At 48.7% G+C, this 18,059-nt stretch overlaps 1 protein-coding gene across 4 annotated transcripts in view; it reads left to right on the plus strand.

Annotated features, from left to right (window-relative positions):
- ZNF609 (zinc finger protein 609) overlaps positions 1-17,757 on the plus strand; it is a 204,561-nt gene extending 186,804 nt beyond the window's left edge. For 2 of the 4 annotated variants that reach the window (XM_037054113.1, XM_037054116.1), the window contains 7 exons: positions 5,161-5,248; positions 6,468-8,808; positions 9,695-10,061; positions 11,461-11,636; positions 12,111-12,327; positions 12,794-12,872; positions 13,171-14,916. In XM_037054113.1, the coding sequence (XP_036910008.1) occupies positions 5,161-5,248; positions 6,468-8,808; positions 9,695-10,061; positions 11,461-11,636; positions 12,111-12,327; positions 12,794-12,867 (3,263 nt within the window). In that variant the 3' untranslated portion in view covers positions 12,868-12,872; positions 13,171-14,916. Of the gene's footprint in view, positions 1-5,160; positions 5,249-6,467; positions 8,809-9,694; positions 10,062-11,460; positions 11,637-12,110; positions 12,328-12,793; positions 12,873-13,170; positions 14,917-15,032 lie in introns of those variants that run through there. The other 2 variants (XM_037054114.1, XM_037054115.1) reach the window with 2 other exon arrangements.
- The last annotated feature ends 302 nt before the right edge of the window (positions 17,758-18,059 follow it).

Genomic DNA, 18,059 nt, shown 5'->3' on the forward strand with positions numbered 1-18,059 from the left:
GAGGGGGGAACCAAGAGAGTGTGATATCCTTGTCCTGAAAGCCAAGTGAGAGAAGTGTTTCAAGGAGCGGGGTCAGCTGAGCAGGAAGGTGCAGGATCCCTGAGAGAAAGTGCGTGCCGGCGGAAATGGTAAAACGAGGCCCGGAGACCCATGTGGATCAGTCTTGAGTACGCAGCTGTTCTGGGGCACAGTGTCCTTCCCATTGTCCTCCGAAGCATGGCAGTGCTGCTTTGGGGACGAGTTTTGTCTCAACATTGGGCTTTTCCCTGAGACCCCGCGGACTTGACTGCTGCCTCAGACCTCAGTCTTTCCCCTTTCCTCTGCCCCAGCATTGGTCAGCCTTAGGAGGGAGAGCACTCAATGCTCCAGAACTCACTGTTTCATGAGCTGTTGTCTGAGAGACCCTTGGGAGCTCTGAAACCAACCACCTGGAGAAACACGAGGCACAATTTATTACTACTAGCTTTAGCATTATTATTATCTTCAAACGAACCAAGTCTTTCCCTATTTTGTGAACACTTACTCAAAATAAGAAGCTTTATAAAATGAAAATCAATTTTTCTCTTTCTCTTCAGCCTACTTACTGCCCTAAAGCTAGCCCCTAATAGAGAAACTAGGTCTGCTAAGTGTCATTTTTCTGCTTTTTCTTTCCTGTCCTCTTATTCTCCCAGCTGTCTCAACTCAGAACCTTGTAGGAAGAGAGTTACACTTCAGAAAAGTGTTTGCTTTGACATTTAAACAAGCCTCCATTTTGTTTTTCCATACAGAATTTTTCCTCTTCCCCTCTGCCATTTCCAGCACTCTGTCTGCCCTGTCTTCTTTTCAGCTCATTCATTATTGCTAAGGTTTGCAGATCATACCAGCGGAAGAAGGCAGATTTATAAATGTGTTCCTGCCCAGCTGTTTTGAGAGTAAGACTAACATTGGTCTTCTAATTGTATGCCTGCTCTTTATACACAGCTGTGCTCATCTGCCCTTATTAATGAGGTGCCTATCTCTAAGTCTTACCTTGTGTAGAAATAAGTAGATTCTATTCCTGTTCAAATTGGTTATACAGTAATCAGAGCAACCACCACTGAGGGAAACATCCATTTGAAATCACTTGTTAATAGCCAGAGAGAATTTAGTCTAGTTGCTTCCTTAGGTTTGCTGTGTCCCTTAAGAAGCCAGGGCCCTAGGAAAGGGTGGACGGGATAGGAATCCTGTCCTTCCCCTCCAGATCTCCCCCTCTCCCCCAGACCCCCCTGCAGTCCTATATGTGTTGTTGTTTTGGTTTGTTTTATCTAAGATGAAGATAAAGGGGCATTTTGAGAAAATTGTGTAAAACTAATCAGAATCCACTAGAGATAGCTGTGTAATGCCTTAAAGGTCTGACCACTAATAAATAATGAGACTTTTGGTAAATTACTTAACCTTTCTGGGCTTTCATCTCCTGATTTGTAAAGTAGCTTTAACAGTCCCTACATGGCAGGAGTGTTGGGAGAACTATGCTTTGCCTTGATGGCATGCCTTATTCGAAAAGTGATTTAAGACTAAATATTTGATAAGCTAATGAGTATCAAAATATCTAGCACATAATAGATGTTCAGTAAATGCTTAAACTAGAATCTAATGTGCTAAACCAAAGCTCTTTCCTGCTCTAATTTTATTAGATCTAGTAGGATAATCCTTTTCTCCCCAGCTTTCTTCTCTGATCTGGTTTTATGACAGGGCATCCTAAAATCTGATCCCCAAAAGCACAGAGGCTAAATAAGGCCTTATTTAGAAGCATGCCCAAAAAGTTCAGGGCTCTGGTCCCGACATCCATCATGTGTCTGAGCACTTTCTTTGGGTTGACATATTAAAAGCCTACTATGAGCTAGTAATTTAATTTAAAATCTTATTAATTTGTTTTAATTCTGTAGTATTGATTAAAACTCTGAGATTCATAGAGGTTAACTATCTTGTTCAAGGTTATGCTGTAGCAGAGCAAGGATTTGGACTAAGGTTGTCTAACTCCAAGTCCAGTGGTCTTTAGACAGCAGTCTCCATTAAAGAAGAAAGTGGATATAAGTGAGTTACTACAGACAGGCCCTAGAGATGGAGCAGTGGATCAGAGTATTGTATTAGTGTATGACCAAAACAAAGGGCTAATTCTAGAGTTCCCCAACTTACTCTCTAGATACTCTCTAGTGCCTTGGGGCTTCCTATCAAAATGACTGTGTTCAAATTTTTGATACATCCCCTCTGGTCCAAACACATGGCAAGGACTGAAATATATCAAGTGAAAATCAAAGAACATATTTGGGCTCAAAAACAAAATAACCATCTCCAGGCATCAGAAGTAGGAGAGATGTAAGTCACTGAGGGAAGCAGCAGGCCTGCCAGCCTCCAGAACTGGGAGCAGAGATTGGTACCTGAGAGATGAATTTCTGAGCAATAACTGGATACTGAAAATGCCCCCTGAAGAGAGAGAACTTGAGGCCAGGGCAGTGAAATGCTGACCCCCAATCAGCCTCATGGAAGGAGGCTTCAGAACAGCTAATTGAGTAGGGGCAGAAGAAAGCCTAAGGAGTTGTGAAGAAGCATGTCAAGCTACCTGCTGGTTCAATGATCAGAACTATGATATTTTAAATTTCTTCCAATGGCACAGGCCATTAGAAGACCTGTCCAGACTAGGTCCTTAGGGGACTAAGTGGAAGAATTTGCAAAGCATCAAACACAGAATGGGGAAAATCAGTAACAAAAACATTTCACTCAAAAACAGCCTTCAAACCAAAATTTTGTATACTAGAAATCTAAAACTAACAAAAATTACCAAGCCCTGACCAGTGTGGCTCATCATTCACGAAGCCAAAGGTCACGGTTGGATTCCCAGTCAGAGCGTGTGCCTAGGTTGTGGGTTTGGTACCCAGTCATGGAGCATACAATGTTTCTCACCTCACTGATGTTTTTCTCCCTCCCCTCCCCTTCCTTCCCCTCCCCTCCCTTCCCTTTCCTTCCCCTCTCTCTTAAAAAAAAAGACAACCAATAAAATTTAACTAGGACTTCCACTTTGGGAAAGATGAAGTAGACATAAAAAAGTCAGACCAGCCCTGGCTGCTTTGGCTCAGTGGATTGATCCCACGCCTGGGTTGCAGACTAAGTCCCTGGTTGTGGGGCGGGGCGGGAGGAGGTGGTGCAGGAATTACCTCTCCCTCTCTTTATCCCTCCCTTTCCATCATGGTAGTGAGTTCTTTGGGTTTTCTTTTTGCCTCATATATCCCAGACATGGAGCTGAACATTGTACTTAAAGGTGAGAAACTGAATGCTTCCCCCCCACCCCCCAAGAGCAAGAACAAGGAAAGGATGGATGCCAGCTCTCACTGTTCCTATTCAGATTAGTGCCCGAAGGTCTAGCTATTGCAATAACACAAAATAAAAGGCATGCAGATTGAAAGGAAGGAATACAGCTGTAGTTATTTGCACAGTACTATGATTGCCTACAGAGAAAATCCCAATGACCATATTAAAAAAAACTCCTAGAATGAATAAGTGACTTTAGCTAAGTCATAGAAGATAAACAAAAGCAATTATATGTCTGTTATATACTAGCTATGAACACATGAGCACTGAATTTTAAAAATATACCATTTATAATAGCTCAAAACAATTAAACACCTAGGAGTAAATTTATTTTTTAAATCTTCACCCAAGTATATATGTGCTGATTTTAGAGAGAGGGAGAGGAGGGAAAGAGCGAGCGAGAGAGAGAGAGAGAGAGAGATAGATCAATGTGAAAGAAAAACATCAATTGGTGGCCTCCTGTATGCTTCCTGACCAGGGATTGAACCCACAACTTAAGTATGTGCCCTGACTGAGAATTCAGTCTGCAACCTTCCAGTGTACAGGAAAATGTTCCAATCAGCTGAGCCACCCAGCCAAAGGCAGGAGTAAATTTTTTTTATTTTTACTTACTAATTTTCGAGACAGAGGGAAGAAGGGGGAGAGAAAGAGACAGAGAGAGGGAGAGAAAAACATCAATTTGTTGTTCCAGTTATCTATGCATTCATTGGTTGATTGCTTATATGCGCCCTGACCAGGGATCAAACCCGCAACCTTGGCATATTGGGACAGTGCTCTAACCTGCTGAGCTCTACCTGGTCAGGGCTACTTAGGAGTAAATTACAAAACATCTACAAGATTTGTGTGCTGAAACTATACAATGCTGGTAAAAGAAATCAAAGAAGATCTAAATAAATAGGGAGCACATAGTAGGATGTCGATTTTTCCCAAATTGATATATAAGTTAGTACAATTCCTGTCAGAATTCCAGCAAGATATTTTGTGGATATAGATAAAATTATTCTAAAATTTCTATGTAAAGGCCAAAGGAACGAAAATAGCTATAACAGTTTTGAGAAAGAATAAAGTGGGAAGACTCGGATGTTTACAGAGCTGCCGTAACCAATGAGACTGTGATATTGGCAGAGGAATAGGCACTGAAACCAAACCAATGGAACAGAGCAGAGAACTCAGAAACAGACACACAGATACACCCAACTGGTTTTGGCAAAGGTGCAAAAGCAATTCTTGGGATGAAAGGTAGCCTTTCAATAAGTGGTATTGAAACACAGGGACATCATAGGCAAAGAAAAAAAAATCTCATACAAAAATTGACTCAAAATGAATCAAGGACTAAAACAGAAAACTGTAAAACTTTTAGGGAAAAAATGTAGAAGAAACTCTTCAGTGGGCAAAGAGTTCTTAGACTTGACACCAAAAACATGACTCATAAATGGCACAAAACCTTATAAGTCATTGAGTGGTGGATATGTGAGTTTTTGTTAGGTTATTCTTTGTATTTTTTAGTACATTTGAGATAACACAATTTTTTAAGGATATGTGTTTTTGTTTTTTGTTGTCTTTTATTTTAGAGCAAGAAGAAGGGGGAAGGGAGAGAAAAACATCGATTTGTTGTTTCACTTCTTTAAGTTACAAAAATACACCTTAACTGGACTGTGAAATCTTTGCAGTGCTGCGGGCGGTCCCCACAGAGCTCTTCCACCCAACCCCGTCTGTCCCGCTGGGACCCCTAGCAGCCCTCAGCTCTCCTGCAGGAGCCAGAATGCTACTCAAATGGAAAATCTCAGTGGCCAGAAGGGCTCCTCTTGTCTATATCTGAGTCTTCTTGTCTTCCAGGGATGCTGGTGGTAAACGTAACGTGGAGGAACAAGACATATGTAGGTACACTTCTCGACTGTACACGGCATGACTGGGCACCCCCCAGGTGAGCACGCCATGGCTTTTTAGTTTTTGTTTGTCTCAGCCACCCAACCAGTGATCCCTTGTACCTTCATCCTACTAGGGTTGGACAGTGTTTAAAAGCCACCCAAACCCCAGCAGACTCTTTGTCGCCTGGCAGGTTCCCTTACAAGTAAAAGACACACACTCAGCTTTGGGCTGTACACCTGAACTGGTATAATACTGTACATCAACTGTCATTGAAAAATAATAATTATTTATTTTTAAAAGGAAGAACTTTAAAAACAGCATCTCATAATGGTAATTTCCACCTTAGATATCATAGATATGTTTCTATAAAATAAAAGCTTTTGCCATACGGAGGATAAAAGACTCCCAGCTTTTAAAGAATGTTACAGTGCAGAGACGGGGGAGGCCTGGTATTCATCTGGAATGTAAGAGAAGTAAATGAATTGGGCATTGATAAGCTGGGTAGAAATGGGAGGAAGAGGTCCTGTTTAAACCTTTTTTTTTTTTCTGTTTAAACCTTTGTCTGGATTTATTGAACTCTGACTGCTCCCTGTAGTCGCCTTGAAACCAAGGCAATAGAGCCTGACTCCGGCGAACAAACATTCATTAGTGATACTTTTTGATGGTAGCTATCTCTCAGAGGTTTAAACTAAAGAATATTTTAGTTTAAAAAATTTTTTTAAATATTTTATTTATTTATTTTAGAGAGAGGGCAAGGAAAGGAGAAAGAGAGGGAGAGAAACATCAATGTGTGGTTGCCTCTTGTGTACTCCCTACTGGGGATCTGGCCCACAACCCAGGCATGTGCCCCAACTGGGAACCAAACAGGTAACCCTTTAGTTTGCAGGCCAGCCCTCAATCCACTGAGCCACACCAGCCAGGGCTATTTCAGTTTTTTAAACTACTAGGGTTTCACAAGGATATTTGCAAAGTGCAGTTTGATCTTAAGATTGACATCTGAGTGAATGGCACCTCAGAGCTCATTCCTAATATTACTTTGTAGTCTGCTGGGGTTTGGGGAGCCCAGATGTGGGGGAATAACGTACAGCCAGTGTGCCAGCTGCACTCCAGGAGCTCCCCACTCGCCGTTCCCACTTATTCCAAAGTTCCTGTAACAAATCATATTCATCAAAAATGATAGTCACCATCTGGACAGTTCTGGAGACTGCAGCTAAACTGGTTTAAAGATATTTTCTCTTTTCAATAATATCCTGTTGTGTTTGTCCTTTGCCAAGGTTCTGTGACTCCCCCACCAGTGACTTGGAAATGCGGAACGGTCGGGGCAGAGGCAAACGCATGCGCCCCAACAGTAACACACCCGTCAATGAGACGGCCGCAGCCTCTGACAGCAAAGGGACCAGCAGCAGCAGCAAAACCCGAGCAGGAGCCAATAGCAAAGGCCGCCGGGGCAGCCAGAACTCCTCAGAGCATCGCCCACCTGCCAGTAGCACCTCTGAGGATGTGAAGGCCAGCCCTTCCTCAGTGAATAAGCGGAAAAGCAAACCCCTTTCAGACATGGAGCTGAATTCTAGCTCAGAGGACTCCAAAGGGAGCAAGCGTGTCCGTACGAATTCCATGGGCTCAGCCACTGGCCCCCTCCCTGGGACCAAGGTGGAAACCACTGTTCTAGACAGAAATTGTCCCTCCCCGGTCCTGATCGACTGTCCCCACCCAAACTGCAACAAAAAGTACAAGCACATCAATGGACTTAAGTACCATCAGGCTCATGCCCATACAGACGATGACAGCAAGCCAGAAGCAGATGGAGACAGTGAGTACGGAGAGGAGCCCCCGATGCACACAGACCTCGGGAGCTGCAATGGCGCATCTATCTCCCAGAAAGGTTCCTTGTCCCCTGCCCGCTCAGCTACCCCCAAAGTTCGACTTGTAGAGCCCCACAGCCCTTCTCCTGCCAGCAAGCTCAGCACAAAAGGCCTCTGTAAGAAAAAGTTGAGTGGAGAAGGGGACACAGACCTTGGAGCCTTGTCCAACGACGGCTCTGACGACGGACCCTCAGTAATGGATGAAACAAGCAACGATGCCTTTGATTCTTTGGAAAGGAAGTGTATAGATAAAGAAAAGTGTAAAAAACCCTCTAGTTTGAAACCTGAAAAGATGCCTTCCAAGAGCTTAAAGTCAGCCCGGCCCATCGCCCCGGCCATCCCTCCGCAGCAGATCTATGCCTTCCAGACCGCCACCTTCACAGCAGCCAGCCCAGGCTCCTCCTCGGGCCTGACCACCACAGTGGTCCAGGCCATGCCCAACAGCCCCCAGCTCAAACCCATTCAGCCCAAGCCCACTGTGATGGGAGAACCTTTCACAATCAACCCTGCCTTGACTCCAGCCAAGGACAAGAAAAAGAAAGACAAAAAAAAGAAGGAGTCTTCAAAGGAACTTGAAAATCCTCTGACTCCTGGGAAGGTGTGTCGAGCAGAAGAAGGCAAAAGCCCATTCAGGGAATCATCAGGAGATGGGATGAAAATAGAGGGGCTCCTAAATGGCTCCTCGGACCCCCACCAGAGTCGACTGGCTAGCATCAAGGCTGAAGCTGATAAGATCTACAGCTTCACAGACAACGCCCCTAGCCCTTCCATCGGAGGCAGCAGCCGCCTGGATAGCGCCACCCCGACCCAGCCCCTGACTCCCTTACACGTAGTAACTCAGAATGGAGCTGAAGCCGGCTCAGTCAAAACCAACAGCCCTGCCTACTCTGACATCTCAGATGCCGGGGAGGACGGGGAGGGCAAAGTGGACGGCGTCAAATCAAAGGACCCTGAACAGTTGGTTAAAGAAGGGGCTAAGAAAACTCTTTTCCCCACTCAGCCTCAGAGCAAAGACTCCCCATATTACCAAGGTTTTGAGAGCTACTACTCTCCAAATTACGCACAGTCCAGCCCAGGAGCGCTGAACCCCGGCAGCCAGGCAGGAGTGGAAAGCCAGGCCCTGAAGGCAAAAAAGGATGAGGATCCTGAGAGCATAGAGGGGAAAGTCAAGAACGATGCCTGCGAGGACAAGAAGCCGGAGATGAGCAGCTCCAGTCAGCAGCCCTCAGTCATCCAGCAGCGGCCCAGCATGTACATGCAGTCTCTCTACTACAACCAGTATGCCTACGTGCCCCCCTACGGCTACAGCGACCAGGGCTACCACACCCACCTCCTGAGCACCAACACGGCCTACCGGCAGCAGTACGAGGAGCAGCAGAAGCGGCAGAGCTTGGAGCAGCAGCAGCGGGGACTGGACAAGAAGGCAGAGCTGGGCCTGAAAGAGCGGGAGGCAGCTCTCAAGGAAGAGTGGAAGCAAAAGCCGTCAGTCCCCCCAACTCTCACCAAGGCCCCCAGCCTGACAGACCTGGTGAAGTCAGGACCCGGCAAGGCCAAGGAGCCAGGGGCTGACCCTGCCAAATCGGTCATTATCCCCAAGTTAGATGACTCCTCCAAACTCCCCAGCCAGGCCCCAGAAACACTTAAAGTGAAGCTGAGCGAGGCCAGCCACCTAGGCAAGGAGGCCCCTGAGGCTAAGACAGGTGCTGAGTGTGGCCGCCAGGCAGAGGTGGATCCGATACTCTGGTACCGACAGGTAACTGTTCTGGAAAGAAATAGAAATACTATTTAATTCTCTCTCTCTTCCTCACAATTAAGGCTGTCCTGATGTAGGAGATGGACAGAATATAGATTAGTGGGAGAAATCTATAGTTTTAGGGATTTTTTTTACCTTTGTAAATGATTTTAGGGGTTTTTTAAAAGCACGTTTACAACCGTAAAGGGTGTTTTCCCATATGACAAGAGAGAGAGGTCCAGGCACGTTACCTTGTTCTGCCTAGGGTTGCGGGACTTGCCTAGCGGTACCGGAACTGGAGCCCAGGTGTCCTGATTCTTAGTCCGCTCTTTGGTTCCTGGGGAGCGAGTTCATGGCGATCTGTGCATATTTAGATTGGACCAGAAGGGCACCTCTCAGACTGAGCTACTTTCAGAAAGATTTTATAGGAAGAGGTAGAACCAAGACTTGATGTCACGTCTTGTTCTGCTTGAGAGACTTAGGGAGTCTTCCCTTCCCTCCTGGTGCCACAGTTAGACCTCCCACCCCGGAGCTTGCCCTGGAGAAGTGCAGCGACCTAACCAGCCTTGGAGGGGGCAGCCTCTTCTATGCAAAGAGCCATTTCCCCAGAAGTTGATTCTGTCCTAGAGGAGACCCACTGATGGCTTTTCCTTTTCTTTTCCCACATCTTACTTCTTTTTGGTCAGGGAGGGGACAGCCTTTTAAGCAGAAGGGACTGGAGTTCATTATAAACTATCAGTAGAAGCCACGATTACACCCTGCCCCAGGTGTCTGGTATTATCTGCTTTGGTGTTTCTGCTGGGACCCTGGGCTTAAATCTTTCCCCTCTCCCCACTTCTCTCTCTCTCCTCCCCCTCCCCCTCTCTTTTGTACTATGCACTCAGTGCACATTCTGTGATTGTCGTAGGAAGCAGAGCCCCGGATGTGGACATACGTTTATCCTGCCAAGTACTCAGACCTCAAGTCAGAAGATGAGCGGTGGAAAGAGGAGAGGGACCGCAAATTGAAGGAGGAAAGGAGTCGGAGTAAGGACTCTGTCCCCAAGGAGGACGGGAAAGAAAGCACAAGTAGTGACTGCAAGCTGCCCACGTCCGAGGAGCCCCGCCTTGGGAACAAGGAGCCCCGACCAAGTGTCCATGTGCCTGTGTCCTCCCCACTCACCCAGCACCAGTCCTACATCCCCTACATGCACGGCTACTCCTATAGCCAGTCCTATGACCCCAGCCACCCCAGCTACCGGGGCGTGCCTGCAGTGATGATGCAGAACTACCCAGGTACGGCACCCCTTCCAGCAGCCGTGCTGATAGGCGGGAAGGGAAGGGAAGCAGAGATTTCAAATCCAGTTTTCTTGCTTAGTCCTAAGGCTTTTTGAGGCTTAGGTAGGTGACAGTCCTTTTTTGAACATGACGTTCTATGAAGTGGCCACTCTAAACCTAAACTCCTTGAATGACCCCTAATTACAGTGTGTGGGACCACTTCTCCCCACCTTGCGCCAGCTAGAGGGTTGCCTCTACAGTCATATTCCATGGATAACTAAAGGTAACCCCCTGCTCTCTTCCCTGCTGGGACTTTTTAAACATGTATTCTACATTTCGCACTCAGCACTGTGGAGAATACTAAAGGAACAGCGAAGACTAGTTTCTCCCCTCAAGGAGCTTACAACTTAATTGTAGCAGGAGAGACACGTGGAACAAATAACATTCAAACATTGTTTTTCAGTGTGTGTGTTCATTGGCAAGATCATGTTCAGCTGTTAGGTTGGAAGGCAGCAGAGGGGAGGAGCAGTTGGAAGTCAGGTTGTGTGGCAGACCAGCTAGAACAGATTCAGCTTGGCAAAGATAAGCTTTTTGTACCGCTATCCATGAGTGTTTGGGAAGGGGGACGCCAAGTAGGAGTTTGTGTTTCTTAACATGTTAGAAGAAAATGACCTTATTAACTCCACTCACTGGTTCCTGTGCCTCAAGAGACAATATGTGACGCTTCTGGGGTGGGAGAGAGTTTCTTTCAGTCTTTAAAGCTGCCACCTTTCTACAGGAGAGCAGCCTAAATAGCCTGGATGTTCTGGCAAACTCTAAGGCAAGTAAGCCTTCAGACAGATAGGAAATTGTCTCACCCTGTGGTTTTCCTTCCTCCTGTTACCCCTGTTCATCTATATAAAAATAATAGTTCCATTCGACGGGTGCCTGATCTGGCCAGGCTCTGTGCTAGGCGTTTAAGGACATTACGGTGTTTAATCCTCCCCGTCACCCTGTGAAATAAGGTTTGGTATCTTTATTTCAGTAATAAGGAAACTGAAGCTCAGAGAGGTGGTTAATTTGCTCACAATTTGCTCAAGACCACCCACCTGGGGAGTCTCAGAGGTCGGGTCTGAGCCCAAGGCCATCTGCCTCCATTCCCTGTGACCGCACCACCCGTGACTGAGCCACCCGATGATCCCCTCCCCCAGGGCAATCCCGGAGACTGGGCCTCTAGGGGAGTTGATTCCCAGAGACCGAGAGTCAAGTTCCTACTACCCCTGAGCTAGTTTTGCCTCTAGAGCTCAGTAAGGAAAGGACAAACTACTAGTCTCAGCCCAAAGACACCTGGGAAGCTGATGGCCTCCCAGCCACACCCACTAAAGCAGTTTCTCTTACTGCTCCCATCTCTTTGACTGATCGATTTCTCCTTTCCCAGGTTCCTACCTGCCTTCTAGCTACTCTTTCTCCCCATATGGCAGCAAGGTCTCAGGGGGTGATGATGCCGACAAGGCACGAGCCAGCCCCAGTGTCGGCTGTAAATCCAGCTCAGAGTCCAAAGCCCTGGACATCTTGCAGCAGCACGCCAGTCACTACAAGAGCAAGTCCCCCACGGTAAGGGGGGTGCAGTTACACCGGCTGTTAGCAATGCCAGTGGGGCTGGAATCAGGGTCTGGCAGAAGGTGGGCAGGTTCAGGTCCTAACCATAGTACAGTTGGGCTGATTTGACCTTGGCTCCCCCAGGCACCACCTTGATTCTTAGGGGTCCTGCATGTTTTGATTTGTTTTTAAGATCTTATTTATTTATTTTTTAGAGAGAGGGGAAGGGAGGGAGAAAGAGAAACATCTATGTGTGGGTGCCTCTTATATGCCCCACACTAGGGACCCAGCCCATAACCCAAGCATGTGCCCTGACTGGGAATCAAACCAGCAACCTTTCGGTTCGCAGGCTGGACCTCAGTCCACTGAGCCACACCAGCCAGGGTGGGCAGATCCTGCATGTTTAACGAGCCATGATTTGAGCTCTGGGTGTCTTGCTCTCATGTGTGTGGCTCACAGTAGTGCTTTTGTGTCTGCTTTCTTTTCCAGATAAGTGATAAAACTTCTCAGGAGAGAGATCGGGGAGGCTGTGGGGTGGTTGGGAGTGGTGGCAGCTGCAGCAGCATCGGGGGAGCGGGCACCAGTGAAAGGAGTGTAGACCGGCCCCGCACCTCCCCTTCCCAGCGCCTGATGTCCACACACCACCACCACCACCACCTGGGCTACTCCTTGCTCCCGGCACAGTACAACCTACCCTACGCAGCAGGTGAGCCACCCTTCGCACTGCCTCTAACTCCGTCCCAGTAGCATTGCCCAGAGCAAGGGGCCTCTAGCGAGTTTGGGGGGCATTTTAGGTTTTTTGAGCTCCTGATCTGTCAGAATCCTAGCCTCCTGCAGACCATCAGTAAAGCACGTGACATTTATTTCCTCTCTTGGAGCTTGGGATTCTCAAACTCCTCTAGAAAATTGGCCTTCATATTCAGGAGAATAAGGAACAGGTGTCCCACAGTCAAAGAGAAACAAAGCTGAAAATTGAAGCCCTCCTATCTATGCCCAGCAACTACATCTGACCGAGTATCATATTTTTTCTGTCAGCACCCCAAAATTCGGTGAAGTTGGGCATTTAAGTAACGAGAAACGCCTCCCAACCCCCACCCAGCTGATAAAGACCAAGTGCTTATTAACGGAAAGGGGCTGGGATGCTGCTCTAACCTGTCCTCCTGCGCACGCAGGGCTCTCTTCTACAGCCATTGTTGCCAGCCAGCAGGGCTCAACTCCCTCACTGTACCCACCGCCCCGGAGGTGAGAATGGTAAGTCACTTCCTACTTTGGGGCGACACACCGAGTAGGGAGGGCTGATGTTTGGATCACAGAGGGTCTGTGGAGCCTGGGTGAGAGAAGGCTGTGTGGGGTCAGCCATGTGGAAATGGTGGAACCCGGGCCAGGCCTCCTGTACGCCTCCCCCTGAGGCCTGTGCGTCTGAGAGGAGCTGGGGAGCCTCTGGCCTGTAGCGGGCCTCCCCTACAGTTCATTTTTCATGGAGCGCCACCTTGTGGTTGTTGTGCCAGCCGGCTGAGTGCCTGGTTATCTGTCCGTGTTTCCCTTGCAGAACACCAAGTGCCCGGATAAAGTCAGCTTCACGGGCCGGAACTGGCTCACCCAAGGAGGTGATGGAGGTGCCATTTAGACATCAGTTAAATGGTGTTGATCATCCTGTTTGCCGTGTTCCCACCATGACTGAAGGCAGACCCTTGGCTATCTCGCCTCCACCGGGCCCCGGGACTCCCCCACCCTCCCTCTTCCTCAGGAGCTGGAGAGCTGGTACTTAGCAAAAATATTTATTCTCTCGGCCACAGTCGTGACTGTTGTGGCCTCTGTGGAGATGAAGGCACGGGGAGAAACCAGGGGAATGTGGCCTCAGCCCAGAGAAGTCACTGCTCTGCTCCCCCAAACCCGAGTCACCTGCTGGAGGAGCACCACCCCCCAGGGAGGGCCCCCCAGCCCTGGGTAAGGTCCGAAGACAGCACAGCAGCCATGCCCTCTCACCATCATTGCCACTGTGACCAGACCCTGCGTCTCCCCGACGGTCTGGGCCCTGGGAATTGGCACGTGGAGGAATGAGAATCTCAGGAAAGAAATTGGGGGCTGTTTTCTCTATAATTGTGAAAACAAGGTCTTCAAATGTGAAGACTTCTCCCCTCTCCCGTGAGCACATTTAAATGCTCAGAGCCCAGCCTGGAAAGGAAGACTGAGGTATCCGCCCCCACCAAGGCCTTGGGCTGCCCGTCAGGCAGAGGGCCAGAGGTCCCCACACCAGCACAGGGCTCCCCTGGGATACTGGGGGTCGGCTGGAGCTGGAGCATGAATGGAGTCTGTGAAATAGAACCTGTGCCCCCACTAAGTCCTGCTGCTTCTTGGCCAACACTTGCCCTTTTCTCTCTTCCTTCCTGACCCCTTGGTGTTTTTCCCAGGGGGAGCCCCACACTGATCTCTCTTCTTCTCTGCTGTTTGGTTCTTGAGACTCAGGGTGGGTAAAGCAGTTTTCCCCAGCCTGGGTAGCCTTAGAGTCTGCCAGGTCACCTGAGGGCAAGGCCCAGAGGCAGTTCTTAAGAGATGTTCTGTCCATTCAGCTATCTGAGTGTCCTCATGTAGGGCCACAAATATAGACAGCCCAGTTCCTCTGTATACAGTATGTGGTTTTGCGTCTCAGCCTATAACCCTGTGGGTGCCAATATGAGCCTCATTTCTTGTAACACAGATTTTTTGTTTTAGGGGCCACTGACTAGGGGAGGTTATGTGTCCCTCAGACCCTGGGATGAGACATCAAGCCATCACTCCTCTGGGCCACGGAGTGCGCTCAGTGGGAGCTGTGCTGGGAGGCAGCAGGCATCTCTCTGCTCTCCTTAGAAACACAGTCTGCCATCCAAGCTCTGCACTGTGTTCCGGGCATGGACAATGATTTGGTGGCTTTGTTGGGGTCACTTCTTCCCCAAGGCATGGGGAGCTTTAGCTCTTTGCTTTTGAGGTATCATCCTTCTGTTCTCCTCCTCGCCTGTCCTCAACCTTCTGGACTGAGAGAGAGACCGACAGACACCAGCCTAGGCTACAGAGAGGTATTTGTGACCAGAGTGCCAAAAGCGACCATGTGAAAGCAGGGTCTTGGCTCTGACCGGGTGGGGCATGGAGGTGGAGGGCAGTAAGTAAGCACAATGTCCTGCAGGGGCTGCTTTCCAAGGGCCCCCCTGAGCCCTCCTCTAGAGAGCCTCAGGCTCTTTTGCCCAAGAGGAACCCCTCTGGCCTATAGACCTTTCCTCCAGGTTTTATGTTCTTGTTCTAGTTGGGTCCTGAGCCCATCCAAAAAACTCACTGTTTTAGGCCTCTTAGCAGGCCCCCAAGCACCCCTCCTCTTCCCTCTGCCTCCTGCTGCCTCGGCAGGCAGCGCTCTAGCAGTGACTTCCCTTTCATCTGCAGAATAATTGGTGTGGACACCTCACCCCACCTCACCTGAGTCACCACCAACCAAGAGGATGACTCTGAATTTCAGCCCAAGTATGCCCTCCCACACTCCTGTGGGGTGAAGCCAAGGGCCTGTCTCTTTTCCTGTTGGTTTTTCAATATTGTTGTGTTTTGTATTTGTGGTGCTGGCTTACAGCGTGCTCTGTACATATTGTAAAGAAATCGTTGGGAGTAATTTTTCCCCATCGGGTGGGCATGGTCTGCATTCCTGCCCTTTCCACTTTGTTCTGTAACACAGAGAAGAGGAAATCCATATTAGCAGGGCAGCCTTGGGTTCTACAGAAGGGAACAGCTTTTTCTTTTTCCTTTTCCCCCTTAAAAAACATTTGGCTCTTGGCTCCTGCCCAGAAGAGCAGATAGAAGTCAGTAACAGCAGGACGGCACTGCCTCTCCCTGGTCCTTGACCCTCCTGGTCTCAGATCCCTGCCAGGTCCAGTCTCCCTTCCCTGCAACAGCACGAAGCAGCAGCAGCAGCAGCAGCAATGGAGGAAACAGATCCTTGACGAGTGCCCAGTGAAGGATTTTCTGTCCCCGTCCAGCCTCTGTACATGGGGAGGAGACACACAGGTGACGGAACCTGTGGCACCCATGACCTGGTCAGAGCGATGAGACATGCAGCAAGGATTCCCTCTCCACCCCTCCCTGTGAGCAAAAGCTAGAAAAGTTTACCGCTAAGGCCCCAGATTACCAGACCTGGGCTCTCAGAGCCCTGCCATCCCCCATCCCCCCGCCCCTGGGAGCCAGACCCATCGGGCTCCCCACAGCACAGTAGCCAGAGGGAGAGCACCTCTTCCCCAGCTGGGACAGCCAAGGCCTGGAGCTGCCCCTCAGGATGGACATTTTCTTCCCCACTCAAGGTGTGTCACCGCCCTTCATCCCCTTCCCCTATCTGTACATGTATGTGTACATGTATGACATTTCCTTATCTCACCCTCTCCATACATCAAGGTCAAAGGCCACATGCAGAAAGGTTAAGAGGGCACACCCCATGAAATGAAATGGCAATTCTTGAAATCTCTTCTCTCCAGGCTCCAAGGTGGGGGTGGGGTGACCAGGCCTCAGTAGTGGGAGGGCAAGACTGCAGAAGGGCTAAGAGTTGCATACAAGTTTTGAGGTCACTCATGTCACTGATTGTCCCATATACCCTATCGCCATCCCACTGTCTACTCTGATGCCCCCAAGATTCCACTGGGCAGCTAGCTGGCCCCATAATTCTGGGCCTTTGTTATTTGTTTTATTACTAGGGCATTCCCAGGACGCTTTCTGATGATCCTCTGCCACGGGCCCCTCCTGGGATTGAGCCCCTCCCAAGCCCCATCCCAGCCCCTCCTGCCCCAGCCCACCCGCTTGCCTTGGTGCTCAGCCCCCCATTGGGAGCAGGTTGGGGCGAGCTGGAGGCCCGGGCTGGAGGGGCAGTGTTGCTGTTCGTAGCTTTCGTTCCATTGGCGTTGCTTTGTTGGATTTAATTTCAGTCTTCCTGATTCTTCCCTTCTGTAAAGTGTACATTACCAAGTTCCTTGTTTTTTTATATATATATATAAATATATATATATACAAACTGTACTCTTTTTGCCTTTGTACATTCAGGCAAGAAGAGAAAAATAAATCTTTTTAAGAGACAATCACAAATCTGTGAGGGCTGCTGGTTATTTTTCCTGGAGTTGCTGCTGAGCTGCCTCCTCCTTCCTCCCCACCTTTCCATTCTCTCAGCTTCCCGTCTTCCTGGTCCTGCTCCTGCTCCTGCTCCATATGCATCCTCAACCCCCCCTTCCCTGGCTGATGGCGAGCTGTTGAATCCAGTGTCCAGACTACCTGCCCTGCAGTCCTCTCCTGCCCAGCAGTGCTTTCCAGCTTGGCCACTGGCTTACCCAGGAGCTTTAACTTGTGTCCTGGCCTCTCTTCCTTTCCCTTAGATCCCATTCACCGAAGTGGCTTTGGACCCCTGGGTACTCTGGGACCTCCCAGAGACCCTGGTTTTGGACACTCACCTGTGAAACTATGCAGCTAGGAGCTTTCTGCCTAAGAGTTTGCACTATTCAACCTGCTTGGGAGTTAGAACAGATGTTTTTGGAAAATGAGTGGGACACTCTCCCCAGATTCCAGCTTCCAGAGAATCATTCCTGCTTGGTGGGCTTCTGTGGCTGCCCCATCAGAACAGGCGCTAAGGGTCAAGAGCATGTGATCAGAACCTCAAAGGGTGGTACATCCTGAAACAGCCCAACCAAATCATTGTTGCACCTCTTCAACTTTATCCTCTCCCTCTTGATTTTCTCCTCCCCCTCCTCGTTTCCTTTTCTTAATTGGCTCTGGAACTGAAGTATTTTTTTAAATTATTTGTTGTATTTATTGAATAAAGTTTTTAATGTCCCTGTTCTTAAATTTAGACTTAGTTTGCCTTTCACATCTCCCCTCTCCATCATCCCCCCCCCAATATTGTACCTTTAAGTTGCTTTAATTGGAGTGCAGATTTTGGGTGCCTGCCATATTTCTTTGCTGTCAGTGGTCTTATCCAGCAAAGGTTTTTCTTTTGGAAGGGAACTCTCACCTAGGTTTCCCATTTGACCTTGCTAACTCCAGCTGTTATAAAGAGGACCCACCAGTAGGTGGCAGCAGAATCAGGGGTATTCCCTGTCCACTCTGCTGGCTTCAGGGACAATAAAGGACTTGTCTTGGTGCTTCACCTGTCTTGTAAGTTCCTTGGGTTTGAGTTTTACCATCTGAAATCTAAACTGCCAACATTAACTTGGCTGCTGTCAGCATTCACGTGGCTGTGCTGTGTCACTGTTTTTCAGTCACTGCCTTTATGCTGCCTCCAGGGGTTTTCTGCTCATCAGAGGACATCTTCAGGCCCCTCTCATTTCAGCTGAACAGCTGGCTGTAGGCCCAGACCTCCTCCTCAAACTGTGGAGGGATGCAGGTGCTGAACTCACTTCTTTTAGTGAAAACCAGGTAGGTTCCAAGGTTAATGACTTACCCCATGTG

Source organism: Sturnira hondurensis, unplaced genomic scaffold (assembly GCF_014824575.4).
Source record: "Sturnira hondurensis isolate 20B ecotype Veracruz unplaced genomic scaffold, ASM1482457v3 Scaffold0008196, whole genome shotgun sequence".
Classification (NCBI taxonomy): domain Eukaryota; kingdom Metazoa; phylum Chordata; class Mammalia; order Chiroptera; family Phyllostomidae; genus Sturnira; species Sturnira hondurensis.